The sequence below is a fragment of the Haliotis cracherodii genome, unplaced genomic scaffold (genome assembly GCF_022045235.1).
Source record: "Haliotis cracherodii isolate W230 unplaced genomic scaffold, xgHalCrac1.p SCAF_7, whole genome shotgun sequence".
Lineage (NCBI taxonomy): Eukaryota > Metazoa > Mollusca > Gastropoda > Lepetellida > Haliotidae > Haliotis > Haliotis cracherodii.
Window position 1 is genome coordinate 41,016,157 of NW_027266330.1, and position 22,809 is coordinate 41,038,965.

At 42.4% G+C, this 22,809-nt stretch overlaps 2 protein-coding genes across 2 annotated transcripts; one reads left to right on the top strand and one right to left on the bottom strand.

Annotated features, from left to right (window-relative positions):
• Positions 1–506: 506 nt before the first annotated feature.
• LOC139448183 (uncharacterized) lies at positions 507–3,028 on the bottom strand. Its single transcript, XM_071229705.1, has 3 exons — positions 2,318–3,028; positions 1,598–1,631; positions 507–1,407 (listed from the first exon to the last, which is right to left on the bottom strand). The coding sequence occupies exons 1-2, from the start codon at positions 2,855–2,857 to the stop codon at positions 1,608–1,610; spliced, it is 564 nt and encodes a 187-aa protein (XP_071085806.1). The 5' UTR covers positions 2,858–3,028; the 3' UTR covers positions 507–1,407; positions 1,598–1,607.
• Positions 3,029–9,167: 6,139 nt separating this feature from the next.
• LOC139448223 (uncharacterized) lies at positions 9,168–11,644 on the top strand. Its single transcript, XM_071229742.1, has 4 exons — positions 9,168–9,920; positions 10,444–10,480; positions 10,742–10,846; positions 11,019–11,644. The coding sequence occupies exons 1-4, from the start codon at positions 9,231–9,233 to the stop codon at positions 11,384–11,386; spliced, it is 1,200 nt and encodes a 399-aa protein (XP_071085843.1). The 5' UTR covers positions 9,168–9,230; the 3' UTR covers positions 11,387–11,644.
• Positions 11,645–22,809: the final 11,165 nt, after the last annotated feature.

The following is a 22,809-nucleotide window of genomic DNA, read 5'->3' on the forward strand; positions in this document are numbered from 1 at the left end:
ACGGTCGTTAGAAAATCTAGTCTGGACAAGACAATCAAGTGATTGACATCATGAGCATAAATCCACACAATTGGGATACGATGACATGCATCAACCAAGTCAAGCGAGCCTGACCACCCGATCCCGTTAGTCGCCTCCTACGAAAACCATAGTACGTAGGTTGGCAGGTGGACATGTAGGTAGGTAGCCAGGTAGGTATGTATACGAGGGAAGGTAGGGTGGCTCGTGGACATGTAGGTAGGTATCCAGGTAGGTATGTATACGAGGGAAGGTAGGGTGGCAGGTGGACATATAGGTAGGTAGCCAGGTAGGTATGTATACGAGGGAAGGTAGGTTGGCAGGTGGACATTTAGGTAGGTAGCCAGGTATGTATGTATACGGGGGAAGGTAGGTTGGTAGGTGGACATTTAGGTAGGTACGTAGGTTGGTTGCCATGTAAGTAGGTAGGTACATTGGTGGACAGTATTGTAAGACATGTTTTTAATAAACAACTAGTAATACATCAACCAAATATATGAATAACAAAATAGAAGTGGCACATCTTGGTGCATTTTGAAATACTACAGAAACATCATCACGTGCCATTTCAAGCACATAGTCCCAAAGTCATGTGTTCCCTTTCTGTGCAGCGACTTAAAAGTCCGATGGTCCTGCCATGGGGATTAGCTGTGAATGACGCACTCTTCACAGCGCAACCACTGTCATGAAACTGTCTTCTAATAGCGTGTGTTGACTTGGGAGATCAATAGGCCTGTTACACACACATAGCCTGGCATAAATCAAGTGTATATAGAGGTTGAGGTCAGATAACACGCGTCCCAGGACACGTGAAGGGAGCCACGTGATCAGTGTTAGGATGTCACATGAGGAGATGAGGGGAGGGGCTTCTCATTCACAGAGCATAATGTCGGTACTACTTCAGTATCGAGTTCCTTGTAGTGTACTGATTATGAGTAAGTGAGAAACTTCCTCCTAAATTGAAAATAACTGTAGTATCAGAGCAATCCAATGGCTGTCCCTACCACCTCACACAACTGTGTCTAGCGTCACATCACAGATGTACACAACTGTGTCCAGCGTCACATCACAGATGTACACAACTGTGTCCAGCGTCCCACCACAGATGCACACAACTGTGTCAAGCGTCCCATCACAGATGCACACAACTGTGTCAAGCGTCCCATCACAGATGCACACAACTGTGTCCAGCGTCCCATCACAGATGCACACAACTGTGTCAAGCGTCACATCACAGATGCACACAACTGTGTCCAGCGTCACATCACAGATGCACACAACTGTGTCCAGCGTCCCATCACAGATGCACACAACTGTGTCCAGCGTCCCATCACAGATGCACGCAACTGTGTCCAGCGTCACATCACAGATGCACACAGGCCCAGGTCACTGAAACAGACGCATGAGGACAAAGCATGTGAGACATGGAAGCAAGCAAATGTTCTTTTTAACAGTACGTTTAAAATGTTCCAAACAAATGTGATGATGTGTGTGAATTAAATGCTCTCATTCAAAAGATGACAATAACTGTATTACTTTGATTTTGACGATGAATGTAACGGTTATGTGTGATACTTACAAAGTTCAGTTCAGCTCTTGTTCGGGCCCATACACTAAAACATAGTAAACATTGGTCAAGATCAGGACATCCTCAGTGGATGGGGGGGGGGGGGGGGGGAGAGAGAGAGAGAGGGGGTACACATATGTTAGTGAGAGGTTATGTCCAGAGAGATGGGGCAGATCTACAGATAAAGGTGATTGTGTTTTTGTTGTTTAACGCCGCACATCGTAATATAGTACCTCATGTGTATGGCGGCGGTCTGACAATAAAAGGAGTCTAGAAGAGAAAACAAGAGAGAATGAGACCGAGAGAGAGAATTTTAGAACAAATGGAACCACGATTTTACATTATTATTTCCAAATTGAAATATTTGGGATGTATATATTGATATGCATGTACCCTTTGCCAGGACGTGGAGTCCTCTCAAAGATGGTCGCGACATTGGCGCTCATTGTGGGGCTGGGTACCTTCGTATAGAATTTCAGCAAAATATGTCTCAGTACCATAACATGCGCTCGGACCGTGCCTTTTGTTGATGTGGGAATATGTAGCAGGGCGTGGGGTCACCCCACAGACGACATTCTTACCTTGTACCTTGATGACGGTATAACAGTCTCATTGGTCATGTGTCCAAGGCGTCCGGCCTCCAATAAGAAGCTAGGTGGTTCGAATACCACAGGACTCCTAACGTTTGTATTGTTAATGCTGACTCCAAGGAGTCTATATAATGATACTCACGTTAGGTATAAGCTTGATAATTTCTTCCACACTCTTCAGCTGGCACGTGTTTAGATCTGTGGGAAGTCGGAGGTCTTCAATAGCCGAAGATTCCCTTCCGCAGACGCTCTCCAGGAATGCACACGTCAGGCGCACCGAGCGTATGGGCTCCTCGCGGTGCAGGAAGGGCGACACAGATGGGTTCATGAGAATGAACGCTACAATACTGAGCACAATGAATAGGGTCAAAACAACATAGGCAATCTTCAACTTGAATAAACTTCTACCAAGAGTTTTCACCTCCTTTATGTCCGCTGCAGTAACCGGGGCGTACATCTCGTAGTAACCGTAGTAGTCCGAGTACTCACTGTTGGCTACAGACTGGTGAGTGTACAGTCGGGCCCGGTGACCGTACTGTAGCATGTTCCCGCCACCACGAGTGGGCATAGCGAAGGTGTGGTCTTGTGGTCTGGCACCGAGCCCCCCTTGGTCTGCAACATCTCTCATGGCCATGGCGTCGTCGGTAAATGTGTCTGCGAGGCAAAAGCCAGGTCCGGACATGAGTGTGTGGAGAGTAGTGACCAGGAAACTGTCAGTCAGTCAGTATTTTGACTTGATTCCGAGCGTTCAGCATCCAGAGTACCCGCCGCAGGTCAGCCAGTGTCGTGTGTCGCCTGTGCGTGTTGCTCAGCGCCGTGACAGTTGCAGCTACCAAGTAACGAATACACTGGTATTTCCACAAAATACACCGAGTCACAATAGTAATAATTTCCGCGTATGACGAATGCATGTGGAAGGCGTCTGATCCTGATCGAGATGATGTAAACGCTATATGTACATGGCAGCGTTCACAGTTCACTACTTCTTACTATGTACGTCACTTGGGTACTCTGTTCACTGAAAACTACCGTAACTTAATGAGCGGGAGTGAGTGAGTGAGTGAGTGGGTTGGTGGTTGGGTGAGTGTGTGGGTTGGTGGTTGGGTGAGTGAGTGAGTGAGTGAGTGAGAGAGGGAGGGAGGGAGAATTGTTTCAGTCCAGCCAGTTTGTATCTATGTCTCGGCAATACAGTTCACAGACAGCTGAAAGAACTCGGGGCTCCACGCGTGTCACAGTCAAAGGGACATAACCGTTTCCTGCTCGAGCAGCGATTTTACGGTTCAACTTCACTAAATCAGAAGTAGTTATTTCGTAGATTTTGATTTTTTTCATTGTAATTTTTTATTTCTTAATGGATAATTTACCGAATGTGGAGTTATTTGAGTGTTTCACTATGTAAACAATACAGGGAAGTAAGTTGGCGCAATATATGCCACAACCGCATCCCATGACTGTCGAAGACTCTGCAAAAATCTAACTGATGTCAGCACAGGAAGGTGAACAACAGCCCACTGATACATGTGAAATATATTCTGCGAAAAAGGAAACGCAAAAGTGATTTCAGATGTATATTTCATATATCATATAAATAATCAATTGAGTGTAATCGATTGTTCAAGATTGGCACACATCATTGTCATTGACTCAGGTTCCATATGGCAAACATGGAATATCTTGTATGGACACCATCAGGGTCCAAAACTTACCGGCATCGCCGTCCAATGGAAGCAGTCAGATCCCGAATTTAGGCCTGGGGAATGTTCACCCACTCTAACTGTTTTGCTTGCGCCAACTATTGGAGGGTCTGTGGTTGTTGCTGCGGTGGTGGAGATCAAGTGGACCCCATAAATGTTCGATGGGGTTTAAATCTGGAAATCTTGAGGTCCATGGCAGGACCTGGATGTTGTGATTCCTGAAAAAGGCAGTTGTCAGTCTTGCAGTGTGAGTCCGGGCGTTGTTTTGTTGGAAAATGATGTTCGCTTGGTGCATAATGGAAAGGACATGTAGCCGACGAATCTCGTCTGTGTCACGTTGTGCCGTTAAATGCCACAGAAGTTGCACCAAGTCTGTTCTACCAGTGGCTGCCCACATCACACTACCACCACCAAATCATTCCACTTCCTGCATGGAGTTTCGTGCGTGACGTTCCCCGCGACGCCTGTAAACACAACGTCTACCATCCCCACGGCGAAGAAGAAAACGTGCCCTGCCATTAAACCAAACTTGTCGCCATCGCAATAGTTACCATACTCTGTGACGTTGACACCATTGGCCTGGCACCCGACGATGCAGATTCGTCAAAATGACACCTCGAACTGCTCATCTAGGGCGAATACCTTTAAGGGCGTAAACGGTTCCTTGCTGTCTGGGCTGATATCTTACGCAAATCTGGTATTGCCGTAGTTGTAGAGGTGGCTGTGGTGGTTCTTTCACGTAAATGACGCCGCCGTATGAATCTGACCTGTGCACTGATCACGTGGCTCCCATCACGTGTCCTGGGACGCGTGTTATCTGACCTCAACCTCTATATACACTTGATTTAGTCCAGGCTATGTGTGTGTAACAGGCCTATTGATCTCCCAAGTCAACACACGCTATTAGAAGACAGTTTCATGACAGTGGTTGTGCTGTGAAGAGTGCGTCATTCACAGCTAATCCTCATGGCAGGACCATCGGACTTTTAAGTCGCTGCACAGAACGTGAACACATGACTTTGGGACTATGTGCTTGAAATGGCACGTGATGATGTTTCTGCAGTATTTCAACATGCACCAAGATGTGCCTATTCTCTATTGTTATTCATATATTTGGTTGATGGGTTACTAGTTGTTTATTAAAAACATGTCTTACAATACTGTCCACCAATGTACCTACCTACTTACCTACCTACCTGTCCACCTACCAAACTACCTTCCCCCATATACATACCTACCTGGCTACCTACCTAAATGTCCACCTGCCAACCTACCGTCCCTCGTATACATACCTACCTGGCTACCTACCTATATGTCCACCTGCCAACCTACCTTCCCTCGTATACATACCTACCTGGATACCTACCTACATGTCCACGAGCCACCCTACCTTCCCTCGTATACATACCTACCTGGCTACCTACCTATATGTCCACCTGCCAACCTACGTACTATGCTTTTCGTAAGAGGCGGCTTACAGGATCGGGTGGTCAGGCTCGCTTGACTTGGTTGATGCATGTCAGCGTATCCCAATTGTGTGGATTGATGCTCATGATGTCAATCACTGGATTGTCTTGTCCAGACTCGATTTTCTAACGACCGTCGTCATATAGCTGGAATATTGCTGAGTGCTGCGTTAAAACAACAAACAAACAAGCAAAAACCTACGTACTTATATGCATACCTACATACACACGCGCACACGCACGCGCACACGCACACGCACCACCTACACATACACGTATACGTGTTTGTTTCTTTCACTATTGGGACACTATGTTAAACTCTATGTGTTAAACAAGCACATATGTCCCTTGAATATTTTGGAGGATACATCAAGTGTGTTTTTGACCTATATAACCAACATTCAACACCCAACCAAATCCACTAAACTCCCACCCTGACCCATTACAACTTCTTGCAAACGCACATTCACCCATTCACTTACTCATTAACTCATTCACTCACATGCTGAATGACAACAATTGCATGCACCTATCGACCATGTACAACACATACAACGGTGACTAGTTGATATGTCTGTGGACTGTGCACGATGATTGTGCTTACTGACAAGGGGAGGTGGGGGGGGGGGGGGGGAGGGGGGGGGGGAGAGGAGAATACAGTTGACTCAATTCAGGCAATACTCGCGATCAACTGCCGGAAATAAACCAGTGGCACACAGTACTCCAGTTTCTATTATTTAGAGTTTAAATCCTACTCCATGAAAACATAGCGTATTTTGACTTTGATGGCTGACATAGACTAGTGCAGTTGCAGGAACATAGTTGCTGTGTATAATTAGGGTTACAGGGCCCGTACTATGTTCTTCCTGAACTTCTCCTGTGCCAACATGTAACATCAGTCAGGAGCAACTGCAGAACTTGCATTGTACAGCCCAAAATATGGCAGTTTTTCAGTTTCATGTTGATTATGCCGCACTCAGCACTAGTTCAGCTATATGACTGCGGTCTGTAAATAATCGAGTCTGGGCCAGACAATCAAGTGATTGAAATCATCAGCATCGATCTGCGCAATTGGGATACGATGACATGCATCAACCAAGCCTGACCACCCGTTCCCGTTAGTCGCATCTTACGAGAAGCACAGTCGCCTTTTCGGGCTAGCATGGGTTGCTGAGGACCTATTCTACCCCGGATCTTCATGGGTCCAAAATATGGCAACATCAGTACTGTTGTGTTGTACAGCCCCTTATACTGCAACATCAGTACTGTTGTGTTGTACAGCCCTATATATGGCTACATCGGTACTGGTGTGTTGTGCGGCGCTATATATGGCTACATCGGTACTGTTCTGTTGTGAAGCCCTATATATGGCTACATCAGTACTGTTGTGTTGTGCAGCCCTATTTATAGCAACATCAGTCAGTACTGTTGTGTTGTACAGCCCTATATATGGTAACATCAGTACTGTTGTGTTGTGCAGCCCTATATATGGCTACATCAGTACTGTTGTGTTGGGCAGCCCTATGTATGGCTACATCAGTACTGTTGTGTTATACAGCCCTACATTTGGCAACAGCAGTACTGCTGTGTTGTGTAGCCCTATATATGGCAACACAAGTACTATAACTGTGTCAGCAACACTTGACTACATCAGAAACATACTGGTGAAGACCCGTGTTAGAATAGGTCTGTTGCTTGTCATAAGAGGCGTCTATGCTTGTCATAAGAGGCGACTAACGGGATCGGGTGGGTTAGACTCGCCGACTTGGATGACGCATGTCTTCGTATCCCATTTGCGTGGATCGATGCTCATGATATCAGTCACTGAATTGTCTGGCCCCATCTATATTATTTACATACCGCCGTCATATAGCTGGAATATTGATGAGTGTGGCGTAAAACAACAAACAAACAAACAAAACATAACATTGTTAACTTTATCAATGACAAACTGCTAGAAGCTAAGGAAACTAGATTTATTAGAATATATTCACCGTAGACTGTATCACTATTATTATCTAGGTACTGTCAAAGTATTGTGACGTCATACACGATGACGCTTTGTGGCAAGGTAGCTGAGCTGTAGGCGCTCACCAGTAGAAGAGCTATTTAAGCAACTCCAGTACTACTGTATTGTCCAGTACGATATCAGCAACACCAGAACTGCTGTATTGTCCAGTACGATATCAGCAACACCAGAACTGCTGTATTGTCCAGTACGATATCAGCAACACTAGTACTGCTGTATTGTTCAGCACGATATCAGCAACACCAGTACTGCTGTATTGTGCAGTACGATATCAGCAACACCAGTACTGCTGTATTGTCCAGCACGATATCAGCAACACTAGTACTGGTGTATTGTTCAGCACGATATCAGCAACACCAGTACTGCTGTATTGTGCAGTACGATATCAGCAACACCAGTACTGCTGTATTGTGCAGTACGATATCAGCAACACCAGTACTGCTGTATTGTTCAGTGCGATATCAGCAACACCAGCACTGCTGTGTCGCACAGTACAACACTGCCAGCAACACCAGTACTGTTGTATTGAACAGTACTATACAGAAACACCAGTACTGCTGTGTCGCACAGTACAATAATGTCAGCAATACCAGTACTGTTGTATTGTACAGTACTATACAGAAACTCCAGTCCTGCTTCTGTTGTACAGTACAACACTGTCAGCAACACCAGTACTGTTTTATTGAACAGTACTATACAGAAACACCAGTACTGCTGTGTCGCACAGTACAATAATGTCAGCAATACCAGTACTGTTGTATTGTACAGTACTATGCAGAAACTCCAGTCCTGCTTTGTTGCACAGTACAACACTGTCAGCAATACCAGTACTGCTGTGTCGTACAGTACAACACTGTTAGCAATACCAGTCCTGCTGTGTCGTACAGTACAACACTGTCAGCAACATCAGTCCTGTTGTGTCGTACAGTACAACACTGTCAGCAATACCAGTCCTGCTGTGTCGTACAGTACACCACTGTCAGCAATACCAGTACTGCTGTGTCGTATAGTACAACGATGTCAGCAATACCAGTACTGATGTGTCGTACAGTAGAACTCTGTCAGCAACACCAGTACTGTTGTATTGTACAGTACAACACTGTCAGCAACATCAGTACTGTTGTATTGTACAGTACAACACTGTCAGCAACACCAGTACTGTTGTATTGTACAGTACTATACAGAAACACCAGTACTGCTGTGTCGTACAGTACAACACTGTCAGCAAAACCAGTACTGTTGTATTGTACAGTACAACACTGTCAGCAACACCAGTACTGTTGCATTGTACAGTACTATACAGAAAATCCAGTCCTGTTGTGTCGCACAGTACAACACTGTCAGCAATACCAGTCCTGTTGTATTCTACAGTACTATACAGAAACACCAGTTCTGCTGTGTCGTACAGTACAACACTGTCAGCAATACCAGTCCTGTTGTATTGTATAGTAATAAAAGGAGATTCACATGATCGCTTCTAACGCAGAACGCCGATGTGCCTATGTACATGTGCTGTTAGGTATAATGTGTGTGTGTGTGTGTGTGTGTGTGTGTGTGTGTGTGTGTACAGTGTGTTGATGCAGCACGTGGTTATACCTTATGGGCCGATAGTCTATGTGTGTCTTTCGTTTTCACTTATTAAGAAACGTTCCTTATGAAAGAATTCCTGCTTGAATTATTCATTGCTATAATGATGCTAAATATACATTAATGAGTCACATCGCTGGCTGTTACTTTCAATCCTGCGTCAGTTTAACAAGGAAATATTTCGGTAATATAAAAAGTTAGTACAGAATTGCCAGACCCGCATATGATGTACCTACGCGGAACACAGTAAGGCAGGCGTTACACTTCTCAGACACCAACATGAGCACTGAAAATACCACGGTTTTGATGGAACATTTGTTTGATGACATGACGTCAGAACCGACCCCAGACACGTCATTAGAGAGGGTTGATACATCTACTGAAACGGTTCCTGGCAGTGACACCTCTACATGCCAGGTTCTCGACTCGACCTGTCAGCAACTTGGCGACTGTGAGGACATGTATATGTCCCTGATATCCACGCCCGCCCGGACAGAGACCAGTGTGGCAATCTACCCACACTCAAACCAGCTGGCACTGACCTCCAGCTATCTAAATGCTCAGAACTCGCACGCTTGTTCCTCTCTTACCTCGCACAAACCCAAGCATGGCAAGGGAAGAAAGCAACATCGCCGGGGTTCTTCTGGTACACAGAGTCGTGTAGAGGATGTCAAACACAACTACAAGAAACTGGAAATATGTTTTGCAGTGCTGTGTTTTCTCAACGTGTTAATGTTTGTGTTCTATATACTCACAAATCCTAAATACGGACCCTTCTTTTCCGATGACAAAGAAGACGATTTCTTTGAGACGGAGAGTGGCCAGCCTAAAACATTCAAGTTGTGCACCAAGTGTCAACCTTTAGAGGCCAAGGCTGGCTTTGACCTCTTACGTGACATCAAATCTACCAAGTATCCAGACCACTGCTGCTTCCGACGGGTTGACCAGCTGCTCGAGCTGATTGATGGGGTACGTAGTGAAGTCAATAGATTTATACCAGCACCGATAATGTTGGATGCAAATTAATTCTTTATTCACATGAGATTGTGTTTCTTATGTTTTAATTACAAGTCGGTAATATCATACACACCCGGACAGTAATATCCACCAAGTAAATATTTCCACATCAGGCAATACTTTCGAAAACAATGTGCTAATCTTTGTTTACACACTCAAATTGAATGCAGAGTCGATGGTTTGAGGACACAATTAGGAACTATTCCATGGCAATATTTACCGAACTCCCCCTTCACTTGCCTCCCTGTCCTAGTGGTCATCTGGGGAAGACCAGGGTTCTTAAACAAACTTTTCATCAAGTACCGGTGATATCATTATCGTTTTTCAAACAGCTACTTTTAAGTTCGGAAGATATGAAAGTAAAGATATGCTACTTCATTTTTTCTTGGCGTATATAAACCTTCGATGGAGGTGGCTATAACTATTGTTAGCTGTTAACTTGCTTTTGCAAATATCAAAATGTCCTGTGTTTCAGTATGCCGAGATATATGTCGACCAAGAAGTAGGAAAAGGTAAGTACAGATTGATTACTTCTCATATAACCATGCAGGGCTCTACCATCACTATTCCTAATAAACATAGCAGGTGAAGTAACAGTCGAGCCATATAATACCACGTGAATATTATATTTATATATGCCTCAGTTGTTCATCATGGCATCCAGATCTTCGGTGGTGCGGTGGGGTTGGGGTTGGGGCTGGGGGGGTTGAGGTTGGGAGGGTTGAAGAATGTAAATGCACAAGCATTAATCATGATGTATTTCCCCCACATAGTGCGTGATGAGGTGACATTCAACATGACCACTGGCATGAAGACAGGGGCGCCCGCCCCCCGCCAAGTAGCCCTGGCTCACATGTACTACAAGGACACCAAGGAAGGTAAGTCAGCTGGTCAGGGTTAGGGGTAGTGTTACAGGTATGCATGGAGATACATATATCATCACGTCTTTGTGCATGTGTTACAACAACATGAGATTAGACACGACATGGTGCATTAGCGTTCTTGCAATAGCTTTTGGTTCTGGGTATTGTATGTAAGTGTCTGTTGTAGAGAGGAGTCCGGAAGTGAGACCACTTCGATGGGAGACACGGGGTGTAGACATCCTATTGGTGGGTAGTATGAAGATGAGGGAGCAGAAACACCTGCAGGTGCTTCACACCGGCTACTACTACATCTACAGCCATCTGCAGCTCAAGGCAGGATTCCAAGCCATCCACCAGGTCGTGAAGAATTTTAAAAAGGACACCGAGAAAAAACTGCTGTCCATGAGGGCCAGAGAGAACGAACATGTGTCCGAGCTGCAGGGAGTGTTCCACTTGGACGCAGGGGACCAAGTCACAGTGGCAGCGACAGATGAAGCCATCGAGTCCGGCCAAAGGAAGAACTACTTTGGAGTTTTCTTAGTGGGCCAACAGTAATAAACTTGCACAACTAGTCAAAGAGATAAATGTCAGACATGGTCACGGCAACTCGGAGAGGAAGTTTGACATACAAGTATAGTGTTTGACATACAAGTACAGTGTTTGACATAAAAGCGAAGTGTTTGACATACAAGTACTGTGCCCAGCTTTCGGACAGCATATATCTGACTGCAGGTTGTAGAGATACGATGCTGAGACACCAGTACATTTGCATATGAATGTACATATAAATATTTGTTTCTTGCTCAACTTCAAAGATGCGTTGTTTTTTATTATATTTTAATATTATATATGAACATGTATTTGCTTAGAATAAACAATATAGTTATGCAAGATTGACATTTTACTTTTGTTGACACAGCGCCACCCTGAAGTCCCTTGTGGCTGTCCCATTACCCGAATCTGAACTATGTATCTGACTCTGAATCACGTCTCATGTACAACTGTTCGTGCTTCTACTATTGTTCCACTTCCTGAGTCGAGGTTGGTTGGATGGTTGTTTCACGCCACACTCAGCAACAGTCCAGTTATATGACGGCGGTCTATAAATAATCGAGTCTGGACCAGACAATCCAGTGATTGACATCATGAGCATGGATCCGCGCAATTGGGATACGATGACATGCATCAATCAACTCAGCGAGTCTGACCACCCGATCCCGTTAGCTGTCTCTTACGACAGCATAGTCGCCTTTTACGGCAAGCATGGGTTGCTGAAGACCTATTCTACCCCGGATCTTCACGGGTCCCTGAGTCAAGGATAAACTTGATAATGTTATGATATTGTCAAACATGGAGTCTGCTTCCTCTTCAGGATTGCCTAAAAGTCGGTAATACTAAAAATGGATTGCAGAATAATAAAACGAAACGCGCATATCTAGGCAGATCTCAAATGTCCACAAACGTATAGTTTTGCTCATTTGATTGAGTTTGAATAAAAATGCACCTTCAACAATGTAATAAACTGATGATTATGACTACATACCGCGAGTCTCGTAGAAAAATCAGCGTCTTGACTGTGTGTATTCTTTGATTAGAATGCTTCTCACCGACCTTAGCGTGTAGGGGTGTGATGTCCTGGGCAGGAAACGACAATGTTTTGACTACTCTTCTTTCATTAATTAACGTGTTAAGGTAATTAACCTTTATTAATTCGTGTTAAACCAACACAGGATGTTTCCTGGAAGTGGATATTTGCGAATGTCAAACGACACGTGTTAATAACTGTCCAAGCACTTCTAAAGTTCCTAACATTCTTTATATCTAAAGACTAGTATTATATCTACCTACATACCACTTTATAATGTCACGGTACATCGTATTTAAAGAAAACAAGGGGCTCAAAGTGAAGCATGTTTACTGTATTTCCTTAAGAAAATCCAAGTCAGAAGTGTTCGGTCCGACTTGACCCGGGCTGTCAAAATCAACTTAAACCGCACAGATGTATCATCAAATGGATCCACATCTTTCGATTAGTATTATATCTACCTAAATACCACTTTATAGTGTCTCAGATCGCTGTACTTAAAGAAAACAAGGGGCTCAAATTGAAGCCCTTTTCTACCACTAAAAACTCAGGACAGCTAATTAAGGGCAAATGGTTGATTGATTACGCAACACCTACTTGATCGCAATTAAGCAAGCTGGGTACAGGTATAATTTGGATTAATTCCACACTTAACGTCCAAAACCTAGTTAAAACCAAAAACTGGAAAACATTCTGTGAGGAGCTAAACCACCACACCGACGCTAGGAAGGTGTGGCGAAAAATTCACGCCATCCGAGGCATCAAACGGCACAAAAAAGCCCCAATATAAACAACTCAACTAACCCCACCCAAAAGGCCAACAACCTAACCAAACACTTCTCTAAAGTTAGCAGCAACAGTAACTTCAGTAAGAAATTCCAAGATAAACTAAATAAAGAAACCAAATTCTCCAAAGAAAACAGACAAGACAACCTAGAAATAAATCAACCTTACACCATAGAAGAACTAAATCACGTACTAAACAATAGAAAAAAAGGAACAGCCCCTGGCCTAGACCTCACCTCTTACCAAATAATCAAACACTTACCTACCAAACTACTCCAAACTTTACTTAAACTATACAACCTAGTCTACCTAAACGGACAGGTCCCATCCTCATGGAAGGAAGCTCTAGTAATCCCAATACCTAAACCAAATAAACCAGCAGATCAGGCAAACTCCCATAGGCCCATCTCCCTAACCTCAAATCTCTGCAAAATAATGGAACTTATGACTAAAAATAGACTACAGCACTACCTAGACCAAAACAACATCATAAATCCCGACCAAAGCGGCTTCACTCCTGGCCGATCAACTCTCGATAACCTTGCCCGACTAGAACAGGATATAAAAACAGGACAGCTAAACAAGCAATACACCATAGGCATATTCCTCGACTTCTCTAAAGCTTTCGATATGGTATGGCACCACGGGCTAATACAAAAACTAAAAAAAATAGGACTAAAAGGTCAAATAATAAACTTCATCCAAGATTTCCTAAACAATCGCAAAATTACCGTGGGTATAGACCATACGCTATCGGACCAGTGTCCCCTAGAAAATGGCACTCCCAAGGGCAGCATCCTCATCCCAACCCTCTTCAATATAATGATAAATGATCTATTCGAGGGCTTATCCCCTAAACTAAACACTTCAAAATTCGCGGATGACGGAGCCCTATGGATCCGCACTAAAAGCATTAAAATGGCAGAAAACTTAATCCAAAAATCTCTTAATAAAATACAACAATGGGCAGACAAATGGGGCTTCTCCCTTAACTCAGATAAAACAACAGGAGTAGTATTCAAACACAAAAATATGAAACCTGCCTACCCTATCCTCCAGCTAAACAACCAAACAATCAAATTCCAAAAACAAACCAAATTCTTAGGACTTATTTTCGATCAACACCTCACCTGGGAGGCTCACGTCCAAAACCTAAAAACTAGATGCAGCAAAGACCTTAACACATTAAGATGTCTCACCGGCTCTAACTGGGGAGCCTCCAAAGATACCCTCCTCTCACTATATACAACACTAATTAGATCAAAACTAGACTACGGCTGTGCCATATACAATACCCTAAACAACTCTCTATCTAAAAAACTTGACTCAATACAATATCAGGCTCTCAAACTAATTACACGCACCCAACATGGCACCTCCTACACCTCACTTCAGGCCCTTACAGGAGAAATGCCACTAAATCTACGCAGGGAACATCTAAGCCTTAATTTCTGGGCCGCGTCCCAAACAAACCCTCTCATCCAAAACCTAATTAACCAAAACATTAGCCCAAGAAACCAAGCAGTAGCTCGCAAACACCCCTTACTCACCCCAATATCCCAAAGAATAACTAACTACCTCAATGAACACCAAACACAAAATCTCAAACAAAACTGCAAAAAATCAAATATCTTCACACCTAAACTCAAAATACCCCAAATAGACACAACGCTAGCTAACCAAATAAATAAACAAACCGAACCAAACATAGCTAAAACCACCACACTAGCATACATACACGAAAATTGGCCAAATTGGTGTCACATATACACTGACGGATCTTCAGACCCGATCTCCAACCACACAGGCTTCGGAGTCCATACCACACAACCAGTTATATCCACACAATCTTACCGACTCCCTAACAACCAATCTATATTCACGGCCGAACTTATGGGCATGGCCTCAGCCCTGCATAACCAACAATCTAAAAACAACAAAAAATCCTAATTCTCACTGACTCCCTTAGTGGACTACAAGCCCTCCAAAAGAAAAATACCAAAACACGACCTAAATTAATAAACCAAATACTTAAAAGCTCCAACGACCTAACAAAAGCAGGCAAACAAATAACCTTCTTGTGGATCCCCGCCCACGTAGGAATTTACGGCAACGAAAGCGCCGATAAAGCAGCTAAATTATCTCTCAAAATACCAGAAATAAGCATAAACCTACCCATCTCAAAAGCAGAAATTAAAAGTGTAAACAAACAAAAAATAACCAAAAAATGGCATAATCAATATCAAAACTCAAATAGCCAAATCAAAAAAAGTGCTCAGAAAACCAATGCCAAACCTAAAATCCTACACCCCTCTAAAAAAATTGACAGATTAATTACAAAACACCAAACAGGACACACGAACCTAAATAACCACCTAAAAAAACATAAAAGACACACCACAGGCAACTGCCCCCACTGCAAACAACCCGAAACCATAGAACACGCACTGATCCACTGCACCCACTATCAAACACACAGAACCACACTACAAACTACCCTCAATCTAAATAAGGTTCCTACTCTAGATGAAATACTAAACCCTCATAATAAACTAGAAAACTTCAAGGCCCTAGGCGTATTCCTAATCAAAACAGACCTAATTAAGCGCATCTAAAAACTAATTAATCTACCAATCCAAAATCCAATAAACATACAAACACCCACCTCACCCGGCTCCCTTAGTTCCCTCCTCCATCCACCTCAGCATTTATTCCAAATTTCAAAATTTCAAAAATCCAATACAAGCAACCCCTAAAAGCCCCCTCTTGGGTTGCACACACCACTTTCACCCTTCTTGGAATACACTAAATGGTCCGGCCAGGCCCGTGTGCGAAATACGCTGCAGTCGGAAAGCGCACGTTAAATCTGCTATATCAGTCAGTCAGTTTAAATCTATTTAGGTTATGGTGAATTTTGGCTAAGGCGAAACAACCACTACTTTGAGAGTGAGCGTATGCGAAAAAGTGCTTCACTTTGTATACATGTTAATACATTTGATACATCTGTTGATTTTGACAGTAAAAATGCTTCACTTTGAGGCCGTTGCTTTCTTTAAATTCGATGTACCGTGACATTATAAAGTGGTATATAGGTAGATATAACACTAATCTATAGATGTAAACACATTTGAAGATACATCTGTGTGTTTAAAGTAGATTTTGACCGCCCGGGCCAAGTCGGACCCAACACAAGCAAAACACTTCTGATAGAGACTATGTTGAGAATGTAGAGGGAAAAGGGCTTCACTTTGAGCCCCTTGTTTTCTATAAAGACGATGTACTGAGACATTATAAAGTGGTATTTAGGTAGATATAATACTAATCGAAAGATGTGGATCCATTTGATGATACATCTGTGAGGTTTAAATTGATTTTGACAGCCCGGGCCAAGGCGGACCGAACACTTCTGACTTGGATTTTCTTAAGAAAATACAGCAAAAATGCTTTACTTTGAGCCCCTTGTTTTCTTTAAATACGATGTACCGTGACATTATAAAGTGGTATGTAGGTAGATATAACACTAATATATAGATATAAACACATTTGAAGATACATCTGTGTGTTTAAAGTTGATTTTGACCGCCCGGGCCAAGTCGGACCCAACACAAGCAAAACACTTCTGATAGAGACTATGTTGAGAATGTAGAGGGAAAAGGGCTTCACTTTGAGCCCCTTGTTTTCTTTAAGTACAGCGATCTGAGACACTATAAAGTGGATATTATATTATTTTATAGATGTGAATCCATTTGATGATACATATGTGAGTTTAAAGTTGATTTTGACAGCCCGGGCCAAGTCGGACCGAACACTTGTGTGACTGTTGAGAGTATAGGGAGAAGAGGTCTACTTTAACCAACGTGTCTGCTTTAAATACGACGATCAGTGACATTATAACTGTAGTATTTACTTATATATAGTACGTTCCTATAAATATAAACGCTATGCCGACAGATGGAAATTTGTATCACGATAGCTAGAAGTATTTGATCTTATTTCGTTTAACGATTGCTCTTTAACATGTTACCAAGATCAGCGACGCTTACACACAGCTCCACTTTCTGGTTTTCAAGCGATTTACTCCGAATTACTTATTTATGGTGCACTTTTTTGTTTGATGATTGTTTATTTATGTCATGTGTGTATGTTTCATCAATTATATGTAGGTATGATCGCCGATAATGAAGTAATTAGCCAGTAACACTTTGGCCCGTCTTGGCCCGGCCCGGCCCGACTTTTAGGCAATCCCTTCCTCTTCACACGTTCTTCAGAGTGTGGGCTCAAGTGCCTATGGCCTTCATCAACTGCCTAATCCATTCCATGTATCGACGTTGCACGGCAGTCATCAATGTATATGGCGGACACACGAGATACTGACTTGTGATGCAATTTTCTCAGAGACTTTAAGAATATTTGACACTTTAATTTCAACCTTGATGATCAGTTTTGCCAAGTTATCTATCCATGGTGAGGTTTCTTTTGCGGTTCACTTTACATTTTGTATACATTTGTTTTAACATAAAAATATTTAGGAACAAAACAGTTCCGATCTTTTCAATGCTTGACATGGAAATAGGTACCATAATAATAGCCATAATTAAAGGCGAGGGTTAACTAAAGTATTAAAACATCTTAGTCAGCAGATTTAGTTTTCTACCTTGGCTTAAAACGAAAAACATAGACTTGGTTGACTTTTCATTTAGAATTTGCTTAGTCTTTGTGAATGTGTTTTGTTTTTCTGATAGGTGACGCCAAGGTAATGATAAGAATCAACATTATAATATCATAAATTTGAAGGACTACCGTTAATCCTTTTTAGTCTCGCCAAATATTATTGTTGTCTTCGAATAACTGATTTTAAGCTGCCAACTATCACTGTACCTATGAAATGAACAGATTCTGGAAATAAGTAGGATGGTAGGATAAGAGGCGTGTCGTCGGCTTATAACAGTGCCAAAACAGCTGTTGTACTCACTAGGAAGTACTCTTACACCACCACAAGCCTCTTCATGAAGAGTTGTTTCAAGGTCATTTTAAAGCATAGCAAATCAAACCGGAGAACTTTCCCCCGACAATGTGTGTCCTTCGGCTTCAGTGTCTTGCTCCTGTTTAGAAGGTTACACGCAACACATGGTCAGTTTTTCTTACTTGGTGAATGCTAAGAAAACAGCAAAATCCGAAATAATATAATCCAATCAGAGCTGCTAGTTTCTTGCTGCACATTCCAGAGATTTAGTGGTGTGGAACAAAAGTAAAGAACATCTGCTCTTGGCAAGTCTTTATATACACATATACATACAGACACATATATAATACTCAACAACAAAAGTTCCTGTGATACCAATATTTTAGTGTATTTTTAAAAAAGTAAAGTTTGGTTTTCAATATTGTAGTACATGTATGGAATCAAGTCACAAAAACGCAACTGCTACAGAAAAGCATGCATTCCATGCAAATGTTGACTTTTATGCAGGCCCCATGCATTTCACCACCCAAGAATGGGTATAACAACATGTGCTTAACGGGATTCCATATACATTGTTTAGCATCATGCTGACAACAACCACACAAAAACAACAAAATTACGCAATTGATTAACATTACGAAATGCCACGCCTGTCCGACAATGAGCGTCTGCGAGCCATTGGTATGCTTGAAGCAGGATCGAGTCAACGTGATGTTGCAAGACAATTTAACGTCCTCAGAAACGCCATTTGGTGTTTATGGCAACGTTGGCAACAGACGAATGCAGTCAGGGACCATCCTCAGAGTGGCAGGCCACGCCTAACCATGATCGACAAGACAACTGGATTCGAACAACACACCGACGAAATCGATTCCAGCCAGCAACAGTGACTGCAAGAAGCATCCCTGGCCTTCGACGAATATCGTCACAAACCGTACGTCGTCGCCTCAGATGTGCAGGGATTGTTGCCAGAAGACCCGCCAGACGTCCCATTTTGACAGGAAACCACCGTCAAGCACGTCTACAGTGGTGCAGACAGCGTCTACTGGACGGCCATGCAGTGGGTCAGCAGAGGAAAGATTCCGTAAGAGATCATTGCCATGTCTCGGGTAATTATCGCGGAGCCGCGCATAACGAATGTAACTTGAAACTAAAAATGAATTCTCAAACAATACCCATCCCCGTTTTGTTTCGTAACCTTAGAGGATACGATTCTCATCTCATCATGCAAGCTATCTCAAAGACCGACGGCGGCTTAACATGCATTCCTAATAATATGGAAAAATATATATCATTCTCGTTGACTAAAACTATACATTATACGGACAAGGTTGGGAAAGCTAGGATAAAGCAAAGTAATGGGCTTAGATTCATAGACTCCGTACAGTTTCTGTTATCTTCCCTGGACAATTTAGCTAATGCGAACAATCCCGATGACTTTGCAATAACAAATCAATATACCCATCGGTGTCGTCATTTGTTGCTGAGAAAAGGTGTATATGCTTACGAATATATGAATAATTGGTCTAGATTCGACGAAACTAAATTACCACCCCTTGAATCATTCTATAGTAACTTAACAGAATCTAAACTAACCGATGCAGATTATGAACACGCTCTGACAGTCTGGGATAAATTAGGTTGTAAGAATTTAGGCGATTATCACGATCTGTACTTAAAAAACTGATGTACTGTTACTTGACGATATATTCGAGATATTTAGAAAGACATGTTTAAAACAATACGGCTTGGACCCGGCATGGTACTATTCCAGTCCCGGACTATCGTGGGATGCATTGTTGAAGAAGACCGGCATAGAACTAAAATTACTCACCGATTACGATATGCACTTGTTTGTTGAGAAAGGATTAAGAGGTGGTATATCAATGGTAGCGAAAAGGTATTCTAAGGCTAATAATAAATTAGTGGAAGGATATGATCCGAGTAAACCCGACAAGCATATATCATATGTCGACGCCAATAATTTGTACGGATGGGCTATGAGTCAACCTTTACCCACGGGTGGTTTTGAGTAGGTCGATGTGAATGATATCGAAGTGAATGACATCAACAAGGTTGATGTGAATAAAGGGTACATACTAGAAGTTGACTTTGAATATCCAAATTTGTTACATACAGATCATAACAGTTATCCTCTAGCTCCCGTAACATATATGGTTAATAAAGATTGGATGTCGGAATATCAACACTCCTTGATGAGTAATACTAGTTTAGCTAACGTAGAAAAACTCGTACCAAATTTGATGGATAAGACAAAATATATAGTTCACTACAGAAATCTCCAGTTATATCTATCGTTAGGTATGAACCTAAAGAAAATACACAGAGTTCTAAAGTTTGATCAAAGCCCTTGGATGGAGCCCTATATAAGGCTGAACACAGATTTAAGAAAGATAGCTACCAGCGATTTTGAAAAGAATCTATATAAGCTCATGAATAACTCAGTATTTGGTAAAACTATGGAGAATCTAAGGAAGCGTGTTGATGTTAAATTGGTCAGGTCTAATGAGGAAGAAAGACTAAGGAAATTTATAGCCAGTCCGGCTTTTAACAGAAGCAAGATATTTGATAACGACTAAGCCGCACTACATATTCAGAAGAGTAATGTAAAATTCAACAGACCGGTGTACGTTGGTATGAGTATTCTCGACTTGTCAAAACACTTAATGTATGACTTTTATTACAACGAACTTAAGAAGCAATACGGCGATAGATGCGAGGTGTTATATACCGACACAGATTCTTCGTTGATGGAAATACAAACCGAGGATGTGTATAAAGATATGGCAGAAGAAATAGGTATGTACGACACGAGCGATTACCCAAAAGCTAATCCACTGCACAGCGTAGTAAATAAAAAGGTGTTAGGTAAGATGAAGGATGAATGTGCTGGGACCCCTATAGCGGAGTATGTCGGATTAAGACCTAAGATTCCATAAAAAAGTCCCATAATGGAGAGATAAGAAAAGCTAAGGGTGTTAAGAATTATGTTGTAAAAAAGCATATCAAACACGAACAGTATAAAGAAGCATTATTCAACAGTAGAACATTCAAACACGAGAAGTTACAATCATAGGATATATGGATTAAGAATGAACAAGACATCATTATCCCCCTTAGATACAAAGAGATGGATTGATAATAATGGTGTAACTACCTATGCTTATGGTTATGGTGGTAATACTGTATCGTTGGGCACTATGAGCAACTCTTCTCGTAAAGTACATCTTTAAGATAATAAAGAATAGGCTCTCCTTCTTTCATAACCAATTGACTAATGTTATATGTCTTAAGGGACCAAATCGGATCGGTTGCACGACGTATGCCTCCTTCGAGTTCACCGGGCTGGTATAAACATCTTACCCTTACTCTATCCGGAAGTTTTTGTTCTTTGCCTCTCCTCGGTGCTGAAGATTCGGAAGTCACGGATTTCATTTTAATTGCATCGTATGGTTTCTTCCCGATTAATCTCGTTACTTCATTATTCAGCGCTGATACAACAGCTGATAATCGTGTCACCCATTCGGTTGATCTTAATCGTTCCGATATTTAAACAAACGTTCCGCTAATGTCCGGTTAAATCTTTCAACGATAGCTTGACTATGGCGGGCCTCTTTTTCACCAGGCCTGATTTCGACATCGTGGTTTGTTAACAGTTTAGTTACCGATCCCATAAACTCGCGCCCAGGATCTACTTGTAATAACTTGGGCCATTTTAGTGATCCGCGTTTATATATGCGACTTAGTGCATTAGCTACTTCTGTTCTTTCGAGGTTAATGGTTCAGCCTCTTTGTATCGACTAGCCACATCCACTACGGTTAAAGCGTATTTATATGTTTTGCGTCTTACCTTATCATGGGGAAGAAACAAGAGGTCAGCCTGATGAACTTCATTCGTTGTTACAATATCAAACTTCTTCCTCGGTATATAACGCGTTGCCAGTAAGTATATTTGCCACATCGCTTGTCTCTTTACCAATCTTTGGCCATATCTTTAGATACCTTAGTCGCAGTGGCTAATTTTTGTATTTTCTTATACCTTTCCAATATCCTCGTGAGCTATAGTAAATTGTATTCATTATTAATTAATATTGATGATTTTTTAATACGACTCATGACGATCGTTGATGCGCATCATTGTTTTGACATAAAACATATGAATCTGGCTCCAGTGGAAGTGGTCCAGAACCATCATTACCTATACTACTTGGGTGGACAAGGCAACTCTAGGGGCGGGTTGGATACGCCATGTTTACAGACGAATCAAGGTTTTCCTCTGATTCACAGATGTTAGAAAATGTTGTTAGCGACGTAGCAGTATGCAGTATGCCAGGACAATTCTTGACCATGATGGGGGTGGTAGTGTCATGGTGTGGCGCGGTATCACACATGCCAGACGACATCGTGGCTAGAGGTCATCACCGATTATCCCCGCCGAGAAGGCATATGGACATTGGCCTGGTCCGCTAAGCCCCTGACGTGTCCCCAATAGAGCATCTGTAGGATGTTGTCGGGCAGAGAGTGTACACCAGAGACCCAGCACACGCTCTTCAGGCGGGAAATACCAAGGGCAACCATATGCAAGTTAATCCCATTTCTCATGCAAAGTAGCAGTCAATTCAT

What these genes read in the sequence shown, in the direction of transcription:
- LOC139448183 (XM_071229705.1), bottom strand. Translation starts at nt 2,857, where the DNA reads ATGTCCGGACCTGGCTTTTGCCTCGCAGACACATTTACCGACGACGCC. An exon ending in TTATCAAGCTTATACCTAAC is followed by an intron (nt 1,632 to 2,317) that starts GTGAGTATCATT and finishes ACTATGTTTTAG; the next exon opens with TGTATGGGCCCGAACAAGAG.
- LOC139448223 (XM_071229742.1), top strand. Translation starts at nt 9,231, where the DNA reads ATGAGCACTGAAAATACCACGGTTTTGATGGAACATTTGTTTGATGAC. An exon ending in TGCTCGAGCTGATTGATGGG is followed by an intron (nt 9,921 to 10,443) that starts GTACGTAGTGAA and finishes CCTGTGTTTCAG; the next exon opens with TATGCCGAGATATATGTCGA. An exon ending in CTACAAGGACACCAAGGAAG is followed by an intron (nt 10,847 to 11,018) that starts GTAAGTCAGCTG and finishes TGTCTGTTGTAG; the next exon opens with AGAGGAGTCCGGAAGTGAGA.